At 37.8% G+C, this 22,329-nt stretch overlaps 4 protein-coding genes and 1 pseudogene across 9 annotated transcripts; 2 read left to right on the top strand and 3 right to left on the bottom strand.

The window, feature by feature from the left end:
• Positions 1 to 367: 367 nt before the first annotated feature.
• LOC120000038 (protein TIC 20-II, chloroplastic-like) lies at positions 368 to 793 on the top strand. The gene is made up of 2 exons (XM_038847906.1): positions 368 to 447; positions 547 to 793. Exons 1-2 carry the CDS (start codon positions 368 to 370, stop codon positions 791 to 793), a joined length of 327 nt encoding a protein of 108 aa, XP_038703834.1.
• Positions 794 to 1,344: 551 nt separating this feature from the next.
• LOC120000131 (putative RNA-binding protein Luc7-like 2) lies at positions 1,345 to 7,468 on the bottom strand. 5 transcript variants are annotated; one of them, XM_038848026.1, is made up of 13 exons: positions 7,190 to 7,467; positions 6,967 to 7,019; positions 6,593 to 6,761; positions 6,436 to 6,499; positions 5,704 to 5,783; positions 5,432 to 5,585; positions 5,231 to 5,292; positions 5,026 to 5,088; positions 4,442 to 4,500; positions 4,033 to 4,114; positions 2,643 to 2,689; positions 2,299 to 2,544; positions 1,345 to 1,689 (listed from the first exon to the last, which is right to left on the bottom strand). In XM_038848026.1, exons 1-13 carry the CDS (start codon positions 7,334 to 7,336, stop codon positions 1,671 to 1,673), a joined length of 1,245 nt encoding a protein of 414 aa, XP_038703954.1. In that variant the 5' UTR covers positions 7,337 to 7,467; the 3' UTR covers positions 1,345 to 1,670. The 5 variants fall into 5 exon arrangements, 2 of the variants coding, with proteins under 2 accessions (XP_038703954.1, XP_038703955.1); XM_038848027.1 differs by having other exon boundaries at positions 2,299 to 2,541; positions 7,190 to 7,466; XR_005468573.1 differs by lacking the exon at positions 1,345 to 1,689 and adding an exon at positions 3,564 to 3,606 and having other exon boundaries at positions 2,490 to 2,541; positions 7,190 to 7,468.
• A 2,448-nt stretch (positions 7,469 to 9,916) lies between these two features.
• Positions 9,917 to 14,022, top strand: LOC120000037 (annotated as a pseudogene).
• Positions 14,023 to 14,131: 109 nt separating this feature from the next.
• Positions 14,132 to 16,573, bottom strand: LOC120000132 (acyl carrier protein 2, mitochondrial-like). Its single transcript, XM_038848028.1, has 2 exons — positions 16,248 to 16,573; positions 14,132 to 14,514 (listed from the first exon to the last, which is right to left on the bottom strand). The coding sequence occupies exons 1-2, from the start codon at positions 16,476 to 16,478 to the stop codon at positions 14,338 to 14,340; spliced, it is 408 nt and encodes a 135-aa protein (XP_038703956.1). The 5' UTR covers positions 16,479 to 16,573; the 3' UTR covers positions 14,132 to 14,337.
• A 285-nt stretch (positions 16,574 to 16,858) lies between these two features.
• On the bottom strand, positions 16,859 to 22,146 carry LOC120000156. Of its 2 annotated transcripts, none has more exons than XM_038848063.1 (6): positions 21,811 to 21,948; positions 20,079 to 20,297; positions 19,618 to 19,734; positions 19,343 to 19,492; positions 18,485 to 18,543; positions 16,859 to 17,557 (listed from the first exon to the last, which is right to left on the bottom strand). In XM_038848063.1, the coding sequence occupies exons 2-6, from the start codon at positions 20,256 to 20,258 to the stop codon at positions 17,422 to 17,424; spliced, it is 642 nt and encodes a 213-aa protein (XP_038703991.1). In that variant the 5' UTR covers positions 20,259 to 20,297; positions 21,811 to 21,948; the 3' UTR covers positions 16,859 to 17,421. The 2 variants fall into 2 exon arrangements, with proteins under 2 accessions (XP_038703991.1, XP_038703989.1); XM_038848061.1 differs by having other exon boundaries at positions 17,164 to 17,557; positions 20,079 to 20,270; positions 21,811 to 22,146.
• Between the last annotated feature and the right edge of the window lie 183 nt (positions 22,147 to 22,329).

The raw sequence follows: 22,329 nt of genomic DNA, 5'->3' as shown, positions 1-22,329 counted from the left end.
ACAGGACACCTTACCAGATGGAACCAACTTTAAAAATAGACCTCATAAGACAAGCTGAGATGTATTTAGAAAAATTATTAAACCGAGTCCAAAGACTTCCCTGGTTTTTGAAGCATTTCTTTCTTTTCAAAAAACGAGAAGCTCCATTTTTTGTTGTAGCCATGTCAGCAACACATTACCATTTCCTATTTACCTACCTATCTATCTATCTAAAAGTCCCCTCCACAAAGACTTAAAGCGCTCTTCCTCTTCCTGTCCTCCGATGGCCATCCTCTGCCTTTCCTCTCTGCCCCACCATGCTTAAACCCATCCACAACCATAACTGCCCCTTCACTCCTCCCTTGCCTCTCAACCTCAAATCAACCGCATGCCATACTCCGCCACACCAGCCAGTGACCGCCTGATATCCGCCGTTTCCTTCACTCTCCCCTTCTTCAACTCTCTCCAGTACGGCCTCCTCTTGGAACCTTTACTCCCCCTCTTGAGCCTCTACAGGTCGATCCCGTACGCAAGCTCTGTGGCCTTCTTTGGGCTCTACTAGGGCAGGGTTAGGAACCCTATATTCAGTCAGCACCGTGAGGTTCAACGCGATGCAGGTGTTGTCCTCCTGGTGGTGCCGTTGATGGTGATCAGGATTCTAAATCCTGGTCGGACCGGGTTGGTGCTCAAGGCCATGGTTTGGGGATTTAACGTGGCGTTTGTGTTCACCGTTCAATATGATGTGCTTTGTTTATGGGCTGGTTTGTACTATTTTGGGCCGGGTCCGTCTTTGCCGTTTGTTTCTACTTTCTAGCGCTGTAAGTACAGCCCACCAACTCCTTTTACTCTTGGTGAGTATTATTATTATTTTTTTTTTTTTGTTTAACATGCTTGGATTGAAGAATTTGAAAGAGTGAAAGAAATGAATGATACTTTCCCCTCTTCCATATTTATATTTAGTTTATTAATTTTTCCCTTCCTTTATATTTATATTTAATTTATTAATTTATCTTTATTTTTATATTACAATGTAATGTATACAGATAAAATAAAATTTTAATTTATAAATAATTTAATTAATCATCCATTCGTTTCATTAAATGACTATTATAGAGAACAAAGAATTTTAATAAAATACTCTTAATTTCCTTCAAATTACACCCCTTAAATTTTTTATAAATTATCCAAACAAAAAAATTAAAAAAAAAAATAATTTTCTCCTTCGTTTCCCCAAATCCCTCAATCTAAACATGCTCTCAAGTAGTACTCCCTGTCCCATTTTAATTGTCCATTTTTTTTTTTATTTTGGGATATCACAAACCTAATGTCACTTTTCATTAATTAAGAATAATTTTATTATCGTAGGAGCAAATATTATCCAACTGATAAAAAGATAACAAAATAAACATCTACAGGGCAGAAATGTAAGTGTACTTGGATTTGAGGAATACATAAAAGGCATGATCCAGAGCCATCAGTGTATGAATTTAAAAAGCATAATATAATGCACACCTGTCAAGAAAAACCTACCTACACAGCAGTTGCAACATCCACCATGATCAGGTTCAGGTAATACAGGCAGGGACAACTCCAAAACTAAACATTTAAAAACCCACCATCCTACATGACTTCACTCACCTAAATAACATCATTTTCTTTTTTGCCAATCATCTAGCATCACCATTCCACATCTAGTGACGATCATAGCGCCTGAGAACAAACAGTGACAAAATATCAGAGATATTTCAAATCAAAAAAAGCGTTGGGATGACCGTTGAAGATGTCCGGGGCGAAAACTTCCCGCATGCATATATGAACACTATGCATCAAATATTAAAGAACACAAGTGGTTGAACCGTTCACATCTTACCATTACTAAGTGATTAATCAACAATGCAACAACAAAAAAACAAGGGTTGATAAGGAGCCATAACAACAACAGGTTCATTGATATTCATAACCGAATAGTACTGAAAAAGGTTGGCACAACACGAGTGAAACCATGAGTAGAGTAAAAGGCAAGAGATCTCAAACTTCCACAAGTGTAGGTTCAAGACTTGACGAGGAGACAACAAGTTATTTCTCCAGCCATCTTAGTAAATTACATCTTAACCAATAATCAAAAATCATTTTAACTGGTATGACAAGTCTCAGGACCACATGTTAACCAAAAATCATGAAAAGCCGTTGACACATGAAATGCATATATATCCATCGCAGAAAAAATTTAAGCTTCATTTCTCTGATATAAAAGCATAGTCAACACGTGCAATTTCATGAAGCAAGAAAAGGGAACCATCACTATGATTATATAGCTACCTGTGGCGATCATAATCTCTAGAGCGCTCCCTAGACCGGGAGCGTGACCTGCGACGGCTTCTTGAATCATAACTTCGGGACCGCTCATATTCCCTGTCACGATCACGATCGTAATGCCTGTCACGATCTCTACTCTTGTGATCTTTACTCTTGCGATCACTATCCCTAACCCGTTCACGGCTATCTCCTCGATCCCGATCCTTACTTGGTTCTCTCTCACGTTCTCTGCTCCTCTCCTTTGATCTACTAATAAAGAAGTATATGAAGTACGCAGCGTCGCATACGTATATCGAAGTATTTGATAAACAAAATAAAATGAGAACACCACCTATATCACTCATTACCTTCTATCATCGTGGCGATCAACTTTGCTGCTCTTGTTTCTCTCTTCCTGAAAAATTGATTCCAAGAAAATGCTACTAAAAACCAGTTATTATATGCATGAAACACCATTTCAGATGAGTCAAATTAATTAAAACGTTTGGGAAACTACTTGGAGAAATGATCCAAAAAGTGGGCATTATTATTAATCTAACAATAAAACCATGAAACTACTAGTCTCAAGAATAAATCAGTTGTACATAATCTGATGGTTCAAGGCTTCAAGCTGATAAATACAGCAATGACAAATATCCGACATGGTTACTCGCCCAGCCTCCCTACATAGGATTGATTTCGATGCCATGAAATGTTTCAGGATACAAAAGCGAAAACCCGGAGAAGGCATTTGATCCTATATTGGCATGTGCCTATCCATAAGTACAATAATATATTATCATCGAGCCCTTTAAAGAGGTCAACAATATTTGAAATAACACAACTAAATAAAAATAAAGGAGTCACCCTCTCTATAGCTAAGAACAAGCACATCCACAAAAACAAAAGGACAGGAAGCGAGGGCCCACAGAATAATGTGTTGATGTACAAAGTCAAAGATTGAAAAAATTGATATATGACCAATAACTCAAGTCCTTTAAAGAGGTCAACAATATTTAAAATAACCATCTCTCCAAAAATCCAACCTACTTATTTTATTTTATGCTATACACATTTGGCTGTTGTCTCCAAATGTATTTAATTTAAACTTTTTCATGCAACTGGCATGCATTCCGGATACTTACCATGACATCTAACATATACAAATCCGAAATGTAAATAAAAGGGCCTTCTGACTCTGGAGAATTATCAATCCTTGGAACTTACATCCACAAAAAGGATAAATCAACTAGAAAAGATCAGTCGTCACCAAGGTTAGAATAACTCACAGATCGCAATAATAATTGAGAATGTCAAACATTATACCAGCACCTGAACCAATTAATAATAGTGATTTAAGAATCTCAGAGTGAATGAGATGGATTTAACAACTAAGCACAAGAGCAACAATCTAAAACCTGTGATCTAAGTATATATGAGCCGACTTAAATAATCCCCATCAGCAAACAGGGGTAACAATATCTTCATGATATCTCTTTTCCATTGACATTTGCTTTACAATCCCTAGTCACTTTGCACCTTCATTGTAATCTCATCATCATCAAAAACTTGATCCCAAAATTCTTGGTTATTTTTTTGGTAAGTACCCAAAATTCATGGTTCAGTTATGTAAATTCCTAATGGAAAGTATTTGGAGTTACTATGTGGATTTCCATTACACTCTGGACTTGTGCAAAATGTGATTGACATCACCTCATGAAAATATATAAACAATGACAGGCCAAAAATTTATCTTACCTGAAGTTCAGCAAGTTTTTCACGGATTTGCATGTACCCTAAATGAAGCTTCCCTCCAAAATGATCTGCTAAACGACGATCACTGAAAATAACAGCAAAAGTTCAAAATTTTCCACTCATTTCTCACCAAAAAAAATACAAGCGAAAATACCACATATATAGTAAATTTCCCCACAATTTTCCAACAATAGCATGATCTACAAGCATATAAAACAATAAAAAAAAAAAAACGCACATTCTTTAGCTGCAATAAGTTATCCTCGTAAAACTGGGCCCAAAAGCCTGCTGGTAACAAGGAGGTATAACATTCGGGTCAAACGCTGAAGACTTTAAACCCCAAATACTAATTTTTGATGCCCTCAAGAGTTCGAAAAAATTGCAATATTGAGAAAAAAGACCAAAACAATACCTGTCATAAACACTCAAAAAAGCTCCACATATGTCACAAACCCGCAGCTTTTGATCAGTCTGAAATGAGTAGATACTATATAAGTAAGAGATGACAAACCCGCAGCTTTTGATCAATTTTTCAGAATGATTTTCTCCAACTATGCTTGACATATTTAAGCTTCCTACATTTGTACACATCAATTTCAACAAAATACAAAAAAAAAAAAAAAAGAGGAAAATCGTATCCTTAGGAAACTAACAGCCATCTAAAATCATGATCTCTCGGCACTTCTTGACATAAATGCCCAATGAGGATTAGAAACACAGAATGAAGTACACTCAAATTAGAAGGACCACAAGAGGACCTCAATACACAACCATATAGGATTTGCCACAGCTGCATGTGTGACTAAAAATTTCAAAGCTAGTAAACGGGATAGAAGTCAAACCACAGAAAGAGCAAAAGAGTTGCTTATCCAGGGCCTTGGGTCTTAAATCACTTTCCTTTTACCATACCCTAAACCCTAAACCATATCATGGTCCTTTCCTTGATGATTAAAGCAGCAGAACAAAATAAAATATCTCATTGGAAAATATACTCACAATGCGGACATCAGCAGCAGTATACTTAGAGGAATCCAGAGGAGGTTCCTGCCTGGCGGGTAGCTGCAATCAAAAGAAAAGAACTGTTATTCAAATATTAAGGGCAAGAAAACCATAAAGTATGAGGTTGGAAGCAGAACCAGGAAAGTAACTTTAAAACAAGAACATGGAGAAACACCATCACCAAAGAGATTAAAAATTACACCTTCTTAAGCGCCTCTGCCTCTTCCAATGCTTTCTGAGCCTCATCCACCATCCCCTTCTCACCTGAAGAATAGGCACATAAAAAGGGGCCATCATCCCAGATGCACAAAGCACACATAAGAGACACAACATTTGATTTGAACTTTCTTAGTGCAATACGCACGAGTTAAAACTAAACGAGATTGTGTAATGGTAGTCTTACCAAGATCCTCGGCCTTCTTCAGCTTCTCATTTATCATTTCCTGCGTACGAGCATCAGGAGCAGGTACCGGCAATGGTGCTAACTGTGGTGGGTTTGGCAACGGTTGGGGCAAAGATGCCCTATCTTTATTGAAGGCATCCAAAAGGAGTATAGACTAATTCAAAAGAAAGTGGAAGCATGGAAGTCACAGTGTCACTACATTAAGTATTAAACAGAACATGGAAACGATACTACACTGACTATTCAATGGGCAATGGAAAACCATCCTCTACCTGTTTGTCTGCCCTTTTGGTTCTCAGTTCATCTAAAATTTCCAGAGCTCGAACCTTAAGATCCGTCTTGCCTTCAAGGTCTGCAAAATCATAGCAACAATTTATATAATTAAAAGTCCTATTACAGACATCAACATTTAGTTAAGCAAAATTGTTAAATATGACTTAGATGGTATATATACAAGGAGCCAAACATCTTCATGTTTCGAAAGATAAGCTGAGAAGCAGCCTGAGAGAGAGAGAGACAAAGCTTTTACCCAGAAAAGGAAAGAGAGCAATTAAAGCACTCACTCCCATTTGAAAAGTTCAACACAATTTTTTATCTCAAGGAGAGTAGAATGCAGTCAAAGTTCTCTACAAAGAGTTTGGATGGGGATAATTGCGACAATGCATTGTTCAATAATCAATTCTAATGCACCATTCTAAAATTATCCGCTTCAGTCCACTGCCACCCAGTTAGTAGAGCAAAATATGGAGTCCCTTTAGGATTTAAGTCAACACCTTTATCTGTTTATCATATCATGAGTTTTTCCAGATTCTGCCGTACCAGCAAGACACTATTAGAAACATTCAGCAATTGGCAACCAAAAGTCATGATTTACACCATCATTACCCGAACATAACTAATCTATCCAAACTTCAAAGAGCCACATAACAAAATGGAATGCAAGTAGTTTCAATAGCAACAATGCAAGCATTGAAAAGCTATACTATGCATCATGTATGATTTACCATGCTGATCAGCTTCTTTTAATTTCTCCTTAATCTGCTTGGATAATTCAAGAACCTCGTTTGTCTGCAATTTTCCACAGAAAATGTATATAGAATGAGAACCAGTAGCCATAGGGAAAAGAATTAACAGTTAGGTTAAGTAAGACTTGACCATCACCTGAGTAACCTCAGAAACTGAAATTGCAATAGCAGCTTTTGCATCGTCATCCTCAAGACGCTTAAGAGCTCTACCAATTTTCTTATCACACTCAACAATAAGTCTATCAATGACATCCTCAAGATCCCTGTCATAGTTGTCAAGACCCTTTGCCCTGGCTTCTTCATACCTAAGACGAGTTAAGACAACATTCGGAAACTATGAAGAGAACCGCTGAAAACACCACCTGCATGCACTTTCAAAAGGACCAATTACAAACTTAACTTTCTATATTTTCCTGCCAAAGCGTAGGCATAAACTTTAGGGCATATGTTTGATGGATAGGTATGAAATGAATTCTTTCTGGTTAAAGCAAAGGGTGTATAAAAGGATACTCCTTTCTCAGCTGCAAGGAATGAACTTTAGGGCATGGACCCATATCCATTTTCTGATACGACCACAAGAGAAGAGGGGGAAAAAAAACAAGAGACAATTAGACAAGATAAAACAAGATTCTTAAAAGAAAATAAATCTAAAACGAAGATCAGTTCGTTCATATTGGCAAGTTAGAGGTCATCATAATTAATCCAGAGACGATGTGAGGTAGATAGTGGATACCGTTAACTGAAAAAGCTCGTGAGGGCAAAGGCCGGCCAAGTAAAGACGACATACATCACGATCGTAGTACTTGCGATTCACCTCCCGTACATCGCCGTTGCGGTTTGCCCCCATAAGAACATCGAGCTGCTTTCTCATCGCGTCCATCTCTGCTCTCTCTTTCTAGAGCTAACTCTCCCGTCCCGTTCCGAGCTCAGTCTCTACACTCGCAGAGCGAGAATGTATTTCCAGCTCTAGATTTCTAGGGTTTGGAGATTTGCGAGGACTTCGCTTATTTAGTTGTTTCCTTCCGTTTTATTATACATTTATACCCTCGTGGTTCAATGTATTTACAATTGGCCAAATAATAATAAATAATAAAAACTTCTTTTATCCTCACTATTTCTTTTGACCCTACCACATATCATTTCTCTCCTTCCCTTCTTTCTCCTTCTTCCCTTCACTCTTCATCTTCCCTTACAACGCCAGACCCATCACCCCCCAAGACGACGAAGTGTTCGACAGCGTCTTCGACGGAGCCTTCATCGGAGTAATGGGGACGTCGGACGGAGACGATAGGGACTACGAACCAGTAGTTGATGATGAAGAACCCTCATTCGACGGAGAGGAGAACATTGACAATGAACATGTTAGTTTAACCCTAAACTAACAGAGATAGGGCTTTTGATGGTGTTTAATTGATGCACCTTTTTTCTCGGCTTCAGTCCTGATAGCCATTCAGCACTTGCTGCTCTGTTGGCTGGTGGACATGTAAGAGGTTTACTTGGCTTGTCGGGAATGGTTTAATTGTAATTGACATGTATAGCATGAATGGAGAAGTTGGGTGGCTGAATTTGCGTTTAGGCATATGGAGAGCAAAGATGTTGCTTCGTGGAACATTTTGCTTAACGAGTTTATTCTGCGTGATGATTTAGAGTATGCTCGTCTTGTGTTTGATGGAATGCCGCAGAGGAATTCAATTACTTGGAATGCAATGGTAAGTAGTTATGCCTGATAGGTATGATAATACCTATTGTTTTTGGTAGAAATCTCCCCCTCTTAAGCTTCCTTTTGATAAATAATGAGTGTATTTATGTGTTGATTTGTATTTTGATAGGTTGATTGTGGTTTGGATGAAAAGCGACAGAAAATGGCTGAATTGAAGGAAATGTCCACCGACCTTCGTGTGTTCAAATACTTATAACTTTTTGTCATTTTATCGGAATCGAGCGAAATAAAAGGCATTGGAAACTAGACATCTCAAGCTTTCCGTAGACGCTAAAATCGTGCAATCGGACGTCGTATGGAGATTTTGGAATCATTCCACGCCTAGGCGTAATATTTGTGCATGCCCAGAATCACTCCTGCACGCCCAGTCCAGGAGATGGACTTGAAATTGAAGTGGTGCACGCCTAGGATTGCGCCTAGTCGTGCGCCTAGGCGTGGTGCGCCTAGGCGTGAATTCAACACGCCTAGGCGCACAAAGCAATTTTCTAGATGTTTTAATTCGCGAATTGCTCGAGCCGCAAGGGAACTTTTTGACTTCGAACTGATTTTCTGGAGAGCGAAACCAGAGGGGGAAGGCGACTCTTGGAGCTAGGAGGAGAGATTCTTCAGCTCAACTTAGATTTACTCAACTAATTGGGTTTACTCATGATTTTCTCATCTCTCCTCTTGTGTTTTTCTCTTATTATGTGTAACTAAACCTCTTTTGCCAAGGCTAGGATGAAGCCTTGGGTTTGATGACTTTGTTTATGACTTGATTTACATATATATGAGTTGATTTGGGTATAAATCTTGTGTTTCTATGTTTGATTGCAATTTCTTCATGCTTGTGGTGTTTGGCCAACACTTTAGGTTTTTGGATGAAATTGTTTGGAGAATATGCTTAGACAATAATATGTCAAGTAGATTATGCTTCTTGAAACACTTGATTATGAATGTGTCTCCCTTTAATTAGGTGACAATTTGTATGAATCCTAATCTCCATAGAACTTCATGAATTCCTATGCATGTTTAGACCAATAAGATGGCTAGAATGTATTTAGGAATATCCGACCTAGACCAACAAGATGGCTAGTAATCGATTTTAGGGAGATTTGGCTTAAGTGCGCTAAAACCGACTTAGGTACGGATTCGTTATGCCCGAATTAGCAAATATGTGTGTGAATTTGTGTCATTGCAAGTCATTTCCCAAGGGGGATTCCAAAGCCTTGGTGTTCATCTCATTCATCTCATTTGCATTAGTTGCATCTTTATTCTAAGAAAATACCAAAAACACTTTGCTATTTGCTTGTCTTAGTTTAATTACCCAACCAAACAATCTTGAGTTGAACTTTACTTTTGTTTGCATTGTCCATACGTACATACAAATATACATTTGGATTAGATATAACACCGTCCCTGTGAATTCGACCCTTGCTTATCATTGTGCTGTAGTCGCCGACTAGTACACTTGCTAGTAAGGTTAATTAAGACCTAACAATGCCCGTAGCAAGCATCCAATTCAAGCACTTGACAAGAGACAAGCTTTACACTTGAGACAAAAAACTACATAGAATACCTAACAAGATATGTACTTATGAACGTTATGGACATCTTCTCTTTAATGGTTGTAGATCATCTTTCTTTTGTGGTATTGGCAATAGTGCAAGGCAAAAGATGCTCCTATTCCTTCATGTTGAGATGTAGTGAATTGCATGAATTGAACAAACTTTTTGAGAGTAATCAACTTGCCATTCCCATGTAATGTACTGGGTCTTGACTTTTGAACTTTTTAAACAAATGAAAGTTGAAGCTGTAGAATCATCAGCCATCACAATAGTTGATGTGCTTTCAGTTTGTGCTAGTATTGGGGTTTCAGCTGGAAATTTCATGTTTTGGTGTTTGCATACATGTATGCTCTGTTTTTTGAGATTGTCTCTTCTGGTTTTATTGTTGTGCAAGAGGTGTAGACTACAAAATTTGGAAAAAAAATAATTTGAAATTGGGGTGTACTCATAAATGTTATTTTTTGTTGGGGTTTATATAAAATAAGTATGCTTACTTTAAGTAATGGGTGTAAATTGTCCTCATCATTTCTTTCCCTCTCAACGTAGGTCAAGAAGGGAAGTCAAAAGCCATGGAAGCAGTACGACTGCTATTGATCTTCCTCTTACTTTTCTCCATACTCGCTTTGCCGCTGATTGCTTTCCAGTCCGATGAGCTTCACTTTGACGATGAGGCATTCGGTCTCGAAGGAGCCCAGCCTTAGCCCCTTCGTCGCTCTCCTGATCTCACTAGCTCCGCCCAATCCTCTACTCCCGTTGCCTCTCAAAGGAAGCGGTTCTCAGAATCAGATTCTGACTCCAAGATCCAGTTCCTCCTAGAACATGCCTTTGGAGACTCCGATTTCACTCCAGGCGGTACCTTCTCTGCTCGTCTCAAGACCTGGAATTGTAATGGCAAAAAACAGCATGGGCTCAGCAACAGTAGAAGTCTAGTTCAGGTTTGACCAGAGCAACGCTGTCGAATATCTGAAAGAACGTCAAAACCGAGAATGACATTACCTTCTCTTTGACCTGAGATTGCCATGGTCTCATTTTTTAATTCTCTGACTCTCGTATTGTATATACGTACGTGTACATACTTGGAGTGTTGCAGGAAGCGATCTGGGTGACTTGACTCTGACACAAGAAGATATCCTCAACCTACCCGTTGGCACAACAGGTCTAGCCTTTGACACTTAGAGCCACCCCGCGTCCCATCATAGAGTAGCGTCAGAAGGGTCAGAGCGAAATCATAGGAAAAGTATGGTTTGTCTCTAACGGTAACCTGGTAAGGATTAAACGATGATGGCCCAGACACGTGTCTGGAACATGAGAGTATAAATAACAAAAGCCTGCCAAGACGAGAGGATCTTCTTCTCCTCCCGGAATTTCCTCGATGATTTCCTCTTCAAGTGGCATTTTCTCATCAGCACTCTGTCTTCAACACGATCTTCATCCCAATCTCTAAACCACATTTTGGACTCGTTTATATTCATTGCCTTAGTATTTGATTATTGCTCAAAAGGGGCCTTCGATTATCATTCTAACTTGAGCGTCGGATTATCTTTGACAGGTACCACACCGGTGCAACATTCTTATACTGATTCTTCTGTCCAGGACACAGGTTGTTGGTGGCTCAACGATATAAATCTTTGATTGTAAATTCTGCCCTCTACAATTTGGCGCCCAGGTTGGTAGTCCCTTTTGTTCCCTAGTGTTCGCAACCAAAGGAATCATTTTGTGAATTGAAATTACAAACGCTAGTGGGCATTTCCCAAGTCTTAATTTCAATTGGGAAACTTCAATTGAAATCATGATTGACATGCAAATTCGCTTTGAACAGACACTAACAAAGCTGCGATTTTTGAGGAATTCATTTACAAAGGAGGATACAGAGAAATTTAAGGTAACAATTCATTCCCTTTTTGTTGCTCTATACTTCAAGTTACAAATTCTTGTTCCCAAATGATGTTTCTTTTATTGCAGGAACTGCTACAAGGGGATGATTTCTACACGATAAGGCTTCCATCAAATGTTTTGAACCCTCCCGGCAGGGATTACATTTCTCTTCTGTGAAAGCAGTAAGCTGATTGTTAACTACATTATTATGCTTCTGAATGCTCATATGTTTCCCGCTAATTTCATAGTCTTTGATGCTTTACTCAGCTTGCTAAGATGTTCAAGAAAAAGTGGGCAATGGTATGATATGCTCGTGAATTCTTATGTTTCTGTTTGTGCTACCTGCATTGGAGATTTTCTCTATGAGGACTTCCAAAAGTGCCTTGCCCATTTGCAATGTTTATCTGGTCATATTATTGAAGAAAGTTTTGTGGTGTTAATGAAAAATTCTGATAAAATCCCATCATCATCTCGTCTTTGTATATATGCATGATCGAATTTCTTTCATTGTTTTAGCTATCTGGCCTTCTTTACTATTGTCATTACTACTATAAACTGCCATTCTATACATGACCAACTCTTTTTTTGTCTTTTCATTCCAGAGATGTCTTCCACAAGAAGGAATGGATGAGCATTTTGTTATACACACGGTAATACTTGGTTTTAATAGGCACTGAATTATTCAGTCTTTTCCTCGTTATATGTAATTTACTCCTGCATGATGAAGGTTTTTTTTAGTCTTTTTAGTTTATGCAATTGTACTCGAGGCTGTCTGTGTTTTTTGCAAACTAATATCTTATAGAGATCAGGAGGTAACATATTAAGAGTTTTTTTTGGATCTACACCACACATCATGCATGGAAATGAACCAGAGTCTTTGGAATATCTTTATCTAGTTGGACCTCATGGTAATTAGGTCAAAGGAGGAGGGCTGCAGTAACTTGGCAGCCAGTGCAAAACTTTGACAAAACCTAAGACCCCTATTTACCTTGTTTGGTAGGCCGGATGAGGGACAACATGAGAAGCAAAGACTATGATATTCATATCAGATTAGCATATTTGGTCTGTATTGGATATTTAATGTAGACATCTTACACTGAGTCGGTATATATGTATAGCTTGCTTGGCATACCAATTTACCAAACAAGGAAACCAATTACAGGCTATTGGAATAATGCTTAAGGTGTTACATTGAAAGGTCTACTTAGAAATAGTCTTAATTGCTGTGAATCTGATGTTGAGATATTTCTTGTCTAAATGATCCTATAGAGTTGTTCAATTCTTATCTTTCCTTCTTGATATCATTGACTGCAGGAAGGCGTTAATATTTTGGCTGTCAATTATGGTTCCCCTGGGGCATGCTCATGTCCTCGACAATTGAAACTTGTAAGTCAATATGGACCGTTTCCTTTTCATTCACGATTCTCAATGTTTTGATGTTAACTGCAGAAATCTTGTGTGTTATTTTTATGTATATTTCCTTTTCATTCTTTCAGCCTGCCAAATGGTCTTTCAACTCACATACAATTCTCAAGAACAGTGAGCAGGCACTAAGGTATTGTGTCTACATCTGATGCAAACATGGTCTTTCGTACTGAAGCTGCACTAGAGCATTCTATTCAATTCCATCTTTTCTATTCAATCAACTTATGTGATCTTATGAATTTGATGTAGCAACTTTTCCATTCCCATTTAAAAAAACTCCATTCCCGTTTAAAAAAATTCCATTCATTTGATATAGGAACTCTCAACTCATTTCGACACTTTTTAAGGAAGAAGTTGGTTGAGATCATTGATATCATTTTTTCCAGAGGGGTCATAAAGTATTGATTATGAATTCATTTCTTAATCCCATCATGTCTGGTTGTATATCTTCCATTTGGTTGAATTATATATTGTCTAAGCATAATTAGTTTTCCGCATCTTTATGTTTTGCAGAGCTTCAATATTTTCTGAAGAAGTACTTGGTGGGGAGACTGGAGAAGGTGAAATAGTAAAACCACCAGAGAGGTCCTTTTGGGCTAAATACGTGAGTGTTTTATTTGTGCTCTGTGGTATTTATTTGTGGGCTAAATTGTTTTCTTACCTCGTCTTCCTCCTCCACCTTTTTTGTGCTGGCTTGTGCATTTTCTTTTGTTTCCAGTGGATGTACTTGATACCTCTTGGACTAATAGTCGTGAATGCCATAACCCAAGCGATGAATATGGCAGAGCAGGAGGGTGCTGGGCAAGCACAGCAACCAGCGGCAGTTCCACGAATGAACAGTCAGACTGCTGCTCGGAGGGGATGATGGGGGGTTTTTTCACCTACATTTTCAAAAAAGTTCGTTTCCGACATGACCATAAACTAAAATGGGGTTAAGGATAGGTTTTCTAATAGATTTATTTTGCTTAGATGGTTGCCAGTGGGAGTATCATAGTGTGAGATGTGTGTCATAAAGTAGCTACAACATTATTGTTTATTGAAACAGAATTCTATAAAATAGACAAGGTACAATTAAGAGAAGTTGCATTCTCTTTCAACTTTCAAAAGCATAAAAAGCAATGACCTACAATATTTTATTGAAATGAGATGTGTGTCATAAAGTAGCTACAACCAGAGGTTTTGGTCTGCAAACATGCAATTGTCTCCAATCAAGATTCGTAAAAGAGAAAATTAAAGGTATCTAAGACGTTTTTCAACCCAGAGGAACAGGAAGGAAACAAGAGCGGAAATTTTAAACTCATACTTCATACTGCTGCTCTACTTTGCCTGAGGATGAGAAGCGATGAAATCAACAGCAAGATTAATGGAATTGATCTTATCTGCTTCATTATCAGGGATTTCAAATCCAAACTCTTCTTCAAGTGCCATCACAATCTCCACGGTATCTAGACTGTCTAACCCGAGATCATTCTGGAAATGGGCATTTAGTGTGACCTGCATCGTTCAAAAAACAAAGGTAGGTTAATTGAAAGAGGAGTTGAAGCCATGACAGACATATGGCAGGAAATATTTTCTCTAGCAAAAGGCTTGAGGAACAAAACATATTCGAAGTTCGAACAAATACAAACCAATGAGAGAGAAGGGTGGATGAATAAAAGGTCAAACTAAGATGCTCAAAAAAATGGAAGGTTAAACTAAAAAATGCTTATGTGACAACAAATTTGGCTATGAACCTAGGCTGGACTTATTTATTGGTGTTCCAGTCATTGCTGTCAATAAAAAGCTACATACTCCATTCTGCTGTCACTTTGTTTCGTTCACTCTGTCCAACCCTAAATGACGCACAAAAGTAAACACAACACTATAAATAAATAAATAAAAATTCTAGATAAATGATGCATACAACTTCGGTGAAAAAGGGAAGCAGGATCTTTCCTTAGTTTCTTCTATCTGGTGTTACTGCCTCAGTGCCCTAATCAATGCACTTATTTTCTATTTAAAAAGAAGAACATCAATATAAACTCAACAAAGGCCCAAGTAATCAGAGCCAATCAACTAAGTATATCAAAAGGTTTTCAAGGATCCATCATCAAAACATCCACCAAGAAACTAAGCTTCCCAGTGTTAGTATAATGTTATATCATTCGTTAATAACAGTGTGTTTTTTATCATTATTTTATTGGAATGGAAAAAAACATTTATTAGAAGAATAAGGAGATGCACAAAGAACATCATTATCCTTCATACAATAAAAACAAGTAAATATTCAATCAAGATGTCCTCACTCCTCAGTTCCTTCCATTTTCTGAAACCTTCTCTAACCACCTCAAGTCATTGTTAGCCCTAGAGTTCCTCCCGAGTCTCCACCCACAAATAATACTATTAACAAAGAAGAGCCATCCTCCATGCAAATTGCAAATCAGAGATTCTGAATTCCAGGCTCAACTCGACAACACCACAAGATCGGATAACACAGTTCTCGACATCCATTCTGTACCTTTTTTTCACCTATGGAATTCCAAAACTTCATCTCCTATGATTTTCTGACATCAATAAGAAACTTCGAAGTTTAAATTATGAATCCATAATAAACCTTGTTTCTTTCTAAGACCAAAAACTCAAAGCACCAACATCAAATGTATTGAGATCTCTCCATGTGAAGTCCATTAGAACAGCATCACAATCAAAAGTCTGCCAAGCATCATAATTAATTTCAAGGAGACACTCTACAGTACCTAAAAGATGTTTTTCAGAAAATGATAAAACCTAATGGAACCACTTTAATATCCAAATCCAATAAAGGAACAAATCCATGAGAAGGCAAGAAAATTTCTGTAAACCAAACCATTCATAATGAAACTATGGAATACATAATCGGAAGCTTCCTACAAGCTCACTTCCTAAAATGTTCTCAAGCAGATGGCATACCAAATAATCATCTGAAGCCCAAAACCCCACCTCGGGGCTCGGAAGGATCAACTGCTACTAAACTCTGAAAAACTTTCATCTCCTCAGAAATCGAAATAAAAAGATTGCACATTTATTTCTTCATTTTTTTTTTCCAATAAACAAAAAGAGAGCCGGGGGCGTATAATCCCATATGTGCAAAAGATATAAAACAATCAAATTCACTACACGTCTACACCAACTTTCATTCCCTGTGATGTGACGAAGCACGGTATATAGGTAAAGAAAAATAATAAAAGCTATAATAATAAAGCTATGACCTTGGAGGGTTCAACTTTCTGGAAGTTCTTGACGACGGTGACGACTCGATCTGCGACCTCAGATTTGTCAAGGAAAGAGCCCTTGACCTCCTCGGAGAAGCGGCGGCGTATCGCACTGAAAGAGAGCGAGAAAAGGTTGCTCCCGTTACAAGGGTTAGGGGAAGGGCTTTGGGGCACGGCGGTTACGTGCATTCTGAGGTATTTAAGCAACGCACCACCTCTCGCCGCCATTGATCAGTTAAGAGAGAGGGAAGGACGTTGCCGATGCCCTGAGAGGGAGAGAGAGAATGAGGAAGACGAATATTTCGGTGGACACGAATCTGGAGGGTTTGGAAACGGCAGATGAACCCATTGAATTGAATAGGGCCCATTCGGCCCAATTCCTTTGTAACCTGTTATGTCAGGCCTATTAATTTACCCATTGAATTGAATAGGGCCCATTCGGCCCAATTTGTTTGTAAACGGTCATGTCAGGCCTATTAATTTTTCGGTTTTCTTTTAAAACTGAATTACCGAATCGATTAGGTTCAAAATAACCGTCCGTTCAGTTTACTTTATTATTATTATTGAATTGCAAGTAATGGTATTTCTTTACTTGGAAAAGAAAAACAAAATAAACACACTCCTGCAATATATTATGGCATCTACTTTACTGATTACAAATAAGGAAAAAAACAAACCAAATATCCTGCAATATATCAAGCTCTTGAGCTCTCACTCACTCTTAAATGTTTGTCCGGACAGTTGCTCCTTCCAAATCTCCTGGGTAACTGAATCTGTCCGGACAACACCTGGGCATGTTCAGACAAAAAGTACCTCTGTTAAGAAATGGTCCAAATTGTCCGGACGACTCCTGGGCCCATCCGGACGGTAACAGCATACAGACAGATGCAGATAGGAAAGTGCAGAACCTAGCTAGCAACATCCCAATATGACATTATACCTGAATTTCATATCCCAAAAAAAATATCTCCAATGAAGTAGGAGCAAATTGGCTCCTTTTTATCAATGTGGTAACAAACAATATACAGAACAGAGGAGCAAAGCAATCTTACTTCATCTTCTAATTTACAGGGAAAAAAATTCACCAAAAAATATGTCTACCTCCCTCTCTAATCTCCTCCCCTCTTTTTATCTTCCCAAAACAATGTATATGGCAAATCAACAACTATGTTCAGTCCAGGTAAAATAATGTCACGATCTTCCGGAGATTTTTCGCCTCTTGACATGTTTCCATCAGCAAGTGGCTGTCGTGAAAGGCAAAACAAATAACCTGCTGGACATGTGAAATGATATCCATATTGCACAACCTGCAATCGCAAAATCAGATTATATCAGATGATTTCCTGATAAGTGATAACCAGATAAGACAGAGCACTTCGTGTAACGGTTTTTCTTCTGCCTCCTTTCTCCAATTCTCAAGCAATAATTGCACTCAATGCTGAAACCCTTCTTCTCTAGACCGAGCACACATAAGCACAGACTTCAGTCATTTACTAATCCCTAGTTTAAGTTTCAATTTTACTTGACTAAAAGCTTGAGTTCAATGCATCCCTATATATATATATATATATGAAGGTTCTTGAGTCTGCAAGTCCAGACTTACAATTTACAATGCTCGGTTTACTATATGAGCTCTAAAAACAATCTCAGATCTGGCTCATTTACTAAACTAATAGACCTCAAGTCTGACTTCCTAACAAATACCACATAGTGAATCCTTGATGTCATAATTCTCACATGTTACCAATAAGATAGCATGAGCAGGCACTTCATTGCCCAAATTTCAAGAATGCCCATCCTGATATCAACTACTCCAGTAAATGGGGGAAAATATAAAGGTCATCTGCAAGATTGATAAGGAAACACATAACTTAGTTTTTCATCTAATCCGCAATTTCCATTACAAATGTTACCCTTGGTTAATTCTGATCAGAGTGGTACTAAGAATGGAATGGAAAAGGGTATTGCATAAAGGGACAATTAGAATGCTCTACTAATTTAATATAAGTACCTGAGCTACCACCTACAATGAAAGAACAGAAAACACTAAAACTTGGGCTTTATTGCTTCAACTAGCAACTCTTATGGCAGTTTACTATCCAACATCAGCTCTCCATAAACAAAGTTGACCTCAAATTAACCTCCATTACATACAATGAAGTTGGAATCACAGATTAATGTGGGTTTTCAAAAGACTAAAAGCATAGCAAAAGAAGAAATGAAGGTGGACAAACCTGCTGGCTTCAATCAGAGTGAGATGATCATTATGAGGCTTCTCGATCACATTCTTCACCTGAAAATTGCCAAACAAAAAACTAATTACCATTGCATATCCCAATGCAAGAAATTAATTAACATGAAATCAAGCATAACCTCAAGGCCAAAATAAATGCAAACTCCAGTAACTGAATTATCGTTGCATGGCACCTTGATCATCCATACGAGGTATCAGGATCACTTGCCCACAGTATTGAGTTTTCAATGGATGAATAATTCTGATTCATTAAAAAATGCTTAAAACTAATCCTACCATACAAATGTCACATTTAAAGCATCCAACTGCAAATGAGACAATTTGACTCACTGCAAACTTCTATAGCAAGTGGCATCATATAAGAGTGTATTCATCAGAAAATGATGGTCATTAATGGGATCCCAAAACAAGTTTTAAAAATACCAGTTACATGAGTTCCCCAATGCGAGCACATTAGAGATTGGAAGAAAAAAAATTAAGCTCATTTAAGCAACACTGCTACAAATTATTTCATCCGATCATCCTAAACAAAGTGGGCAGACCCATCTTGACATGATTCCTGATGCACTGCAATATACTCTAGATGCCCTGTGTTTGTCTGATTTTGAAAAACGATCATTCAAAAGAGAGAAAATCTGCCAGACAGCCCCAATTTGATTTCCCCCTTATTGAAGTCAAAAGGACTCAAATTTTGCAACGATGTAACTCCCTAAGGAGACCATATAGTGGTAAAATCATTGTCGTTATATCTTACGTGGATGACATATTAAGCTTGTGACATGAAGTCAACAAGTATGCAAAAGATGGATCATGAATGAGTCAGAAATTAAATTCCTACTTTTGTCAATAATTCCTGACTCTCGGGTGGTTGCTTCTTCAAACTCTGTGGCAAGATTACCGTAAGAAGCTCTGGTTTCTCTGCTCTTAAAGCACCTCTAATAACAGCTGCATTAGTACCAGATGCGCCTGATGTATAGATGTGATTTTTCTGCAAGTGAAAGTAAAGTGTTTCAGTAATATCTCACATGGCGAGACCTGTTGTTTGGCTAAAAATCTTATATACTCTACAGGTACCCACTTAAACCTGATGGAATTGAAGTAAGAGAATCTTACTGTTATAACCAAAGCATAACTAAGAATCTCGATAAGTTCTTGATGCATGAAACCCATGTTCCTAGTACCAAAAAAGCCAATATTTCGTGGCCCTTGCTGCTGAATGGCCAACAACTCCTGAAAAACATGCCAACTTTTTACTTTAATTTTGAAAAAAATAATAATAAAAGTCAAGTGCAAAGAGGAAGGGGAAGGATAAAATAGAGTGCTTGCATATTGCAAATACCAAAAGTAACTGAATCATCGGTCATCAAGCATGAGTGATAAACAAAGCATCTGTTGGGATTCAAAATGCAAAACACAGTTGGCCCATATAAAAGCTCATCAATGACGAACGGTAATATAGTGAAATGAAATTGAAAAGTAACTTCTTTTTAAAAATATTTATCAATGTCCAAAAGGATGAGGAGGTGCTGAATGTTGGATCAAAAAATCATAGAAAGCTTTGCAAAGTTAGTCACCTGAAGATAGTCCACATCAGGAGCAGGCTTGAATTCTGACACCATAAGGGCTCCTGAACCTTCTACAACAGATTGGGCTTGGGTTGGAATTTTAATGCCAACATCTTCATCTGAACCAAAGAGGCGGACCACATCCTTCTCTTCAGATTTCCAAGGACCAGTGTCTTGATCTCTTCTCATTCCACAAAGCCACTACGCCAGTACATAAAAACAGAGACCCTGGTAGTAAATCATTAGTGAAAACCAACTGCACACAAAGACAATGACAAGACAAGCTCAAGCTCACAACCACGTGAGCCTTACACTTTCTTTTTCCCCTTTTTGAATTACTTTGGTTAGTTCATTTCAATCGAACCAGTCTATTTCAACACCTAATAAGCTTAGGAAAGCCAAGTTTCCTTGATCATCCAACATCAAACAAGACAACATTGTAAACAGTAATACAAGGTACTCCCTCCGTCCCATTTTAATTGTCCTCTATTCCTTTTTCGGATGTCCCAAAATGCATGTCCATTTCAATTAATTAAAACTAATTTCATCCATTTTTCCCCTCTTACCCTTATTTACCCTTAAATTGAAAAGCTAATGGAGTGAATTCCCAATGAGTCATTGACATCTTAATTGTCCTCTATAAATGAGGGTATAAATGTCAAATTGAAGAGGAGTAATGCAATTTCTTAAACTGTGTGTAAAATTGAAGGGGACAATTAAAATGGGACGGAGGGAGTATAAATATCCGTAAATGGATCAGGTGCAGAGAAATAAAATCCATAACTCAATAGCTATCACCAGAAACATATAATCATGGTAACTATTAAGCATATATACCCAAGACATTCAAATGCTGTTGGTCTCATGAAAAATGACTGATCACCTTTTAAGGATACTAACTCAAGAGCCATCCATTAATCCTACAATCAGGGCCCACAATGTATACGTTCCATATATCCAATTCTATGCAAAGAGCTGAATTCATTTCGAAAATTTCAAACCAGAAGCAATGGTCTCCAAAAGGGAAGTGACAACAACTTGATCTACCTTTGATCGTTGCAAAAATTACGACTGCGTAACCTATTAATTCATGAATTTTAGTTTCCATAAAAGGAAATTATAAAATGTCCTTTCTTTTATAATCAGGCAAACCGCATGGTATCCGAACAAACTACAAACTAACTACAAGTTAAGGAAACACCTTTCAACCCGAGTTAAACAATAATTGCCATCGAGATACCATTCAGGCCTCGTAAATGACAATAAACATAGTTTTGTCTTATGAATGCTCATCAGTCATTTTTCATATTTTCTTCTCCATTTCGTTTTCCAAATTTCCCCCCTCTCGGAATTAAATTCCCAACTAAATTTCCTCAAACCCTTATAGGAAATAACCGAACATGAGAAATCTAAACAAGGCCTATACAGTTCATGAGCATGAGCAACTTCCTAACATGAATACTCAGCACAGACCATTCATTCTGTGAGCTAAAGACTGTTATTTTTCACCTCAAATATAATAATTTCTCAATTTTAAGCTCTAAAATAAGCAAAAACCACCATCAAGAAGGAAATTTCACAGCCATAACAACCTATGAGAAAGAATCCATTTACAAATTTTAAACTGAATAAACAAAACCCAACTTCCAAAACTCCATTATATAAAATGTAAACACCCTACAAACAATAAATAGAAAATGATAGACAACACACACAGGCCTGAATATACAGAGAATGATACCGTTGGTTTCAAAACGGACGGTGTCCTCTTTCTTGCATGACGGGTTGGGTGAGACTGAGAAGAGTGCAGATTGATATTAGGGTTGGGAGTTAATGGGGATTTCAAGCGGAAATCACAAGATGAGGAGAAGGGAGTGGCTATTAGAGGCAACAAGAGCCTCAAAGGTAAGGCAGTGCTCATATTCCTTGTCGTCTATTTGACTAGCTTGGCTCCGTTTGCTTTCTTTCCTTCCCTCCTCTTTACTTCGTTTCTGTTGAGTGTTGGCAGCCTTTCTTGCTGCCTCTCAGTGTGATAAAAATCCCCTTTTCCTCTTCTTTCGTGTACCCTATAAAGTCAGGGGTAACAAATAGATTTGTACTATATGAAAGAGATTGTGGGTGTCAAAAAAGACTTTACCTTTTCTTCTCATTGAAAATATTCGGTAAATATGTATTATTCGGGTATTTGGTCAAGATACCTGGTTTATCTTATTATAAAAACAAATTTTCATTTCAATTTTCTAATATTCTTAAAAACATT

This window comes from Tripterygium wilfordii, chromosome 6 (genome assembly GCF_013401445.1).
Source record: "Tripterygium wilfordii isolate XIE 37 chromosome 6, ASM1340144v1, whole genome shotgun sequence".
In the NCBI taxonomy this organism is placed as follows: domain Eukaryota; kingdom Viridiplantae; phylum Streptophyta; class Magnoliopsida; order Celastrales; family Celastraceae; genus Tripterygium; species Tripterygium wilfordii.
Note: the sequence above shows the minus strand (reverse complement) of the source record. Positions and strands in the feature narration are given on the sequence as shown.

Excerpts from the sequence above, each read along its gene's own strand:
- LOC120000156 (XM_038848061.1), bottom strand. The coding sequence starts at position 21,990 with ATGAGCACTGCCTTACCTTTGAGGCTCTTGTTGCCTCTAATAGCCACT. Across the intron at positions 19,735-20,078 it reads CTGATGTGGACTATCTTCAG|GAGTTGTTGGCCATTCAGCA; the intron begins GTGACTAACTTT and ends CATGTTTTTCAG. Across the intron at positions 17,558-18,484 it reads ACTCTGATTGAAGCCAGCAG|GTTGTGCAATATGGATATCA; the intron begins GTTTGTCCACCT and ends TTGCGATTGCAG.
- LOC120000131 (XM_038848026.1), bottom strand. The coding sequence starts at position 7,336 with ATGGACGCGATGAGAAAGCAGCTCGATGTTCTTATGGGGGCAAACCGC. Across the intron at positions 7,020-7,189 it reads ACGAGCTTTTTCAGTTAACG|AAAATGGATATGGGTCCATG; the intron begins GTATCCACTATC and ends TGGTCGTATCAG. Across the intron at positions 2,545-2,642 it reads GATCGCCACGATGATAGAAG|TAGATCAAAGGAGAGGAGCA; the intron begins GTAATGAGTGAT and ends CTTCTTTATTAG.
- LOC120000132 (XM_038848028.1), bottom strand. The coding sequence starts at position 16,478 with ATGGCGGCGAGAGGTGGTGCGTTGCTTAAATACCTCAGAATGCACGTA. Across the intron at positions 14,515-16,247 it reads AGAAAGTTGAACCCTCCAAG|GTCACACTAAATGCCCATTT; the intron begins GTCATAGCTTTA and ends TGAACGATGCAG.
- LOC120000038 (XM_038847906.1), top strand. The coding sequence starts at position 368 with ATGCCATACTCCGCCACACCAGCCAGTGACCGCCTGATATCCGCCGTT. Across the intron at positions 448-546 it reads CCCTTCTTCAACTCTCTCCA|GGTTAGGAACCCTATATTCA; the intron begins GTACGGCCTCCT and ends CTACTAGGGCAG.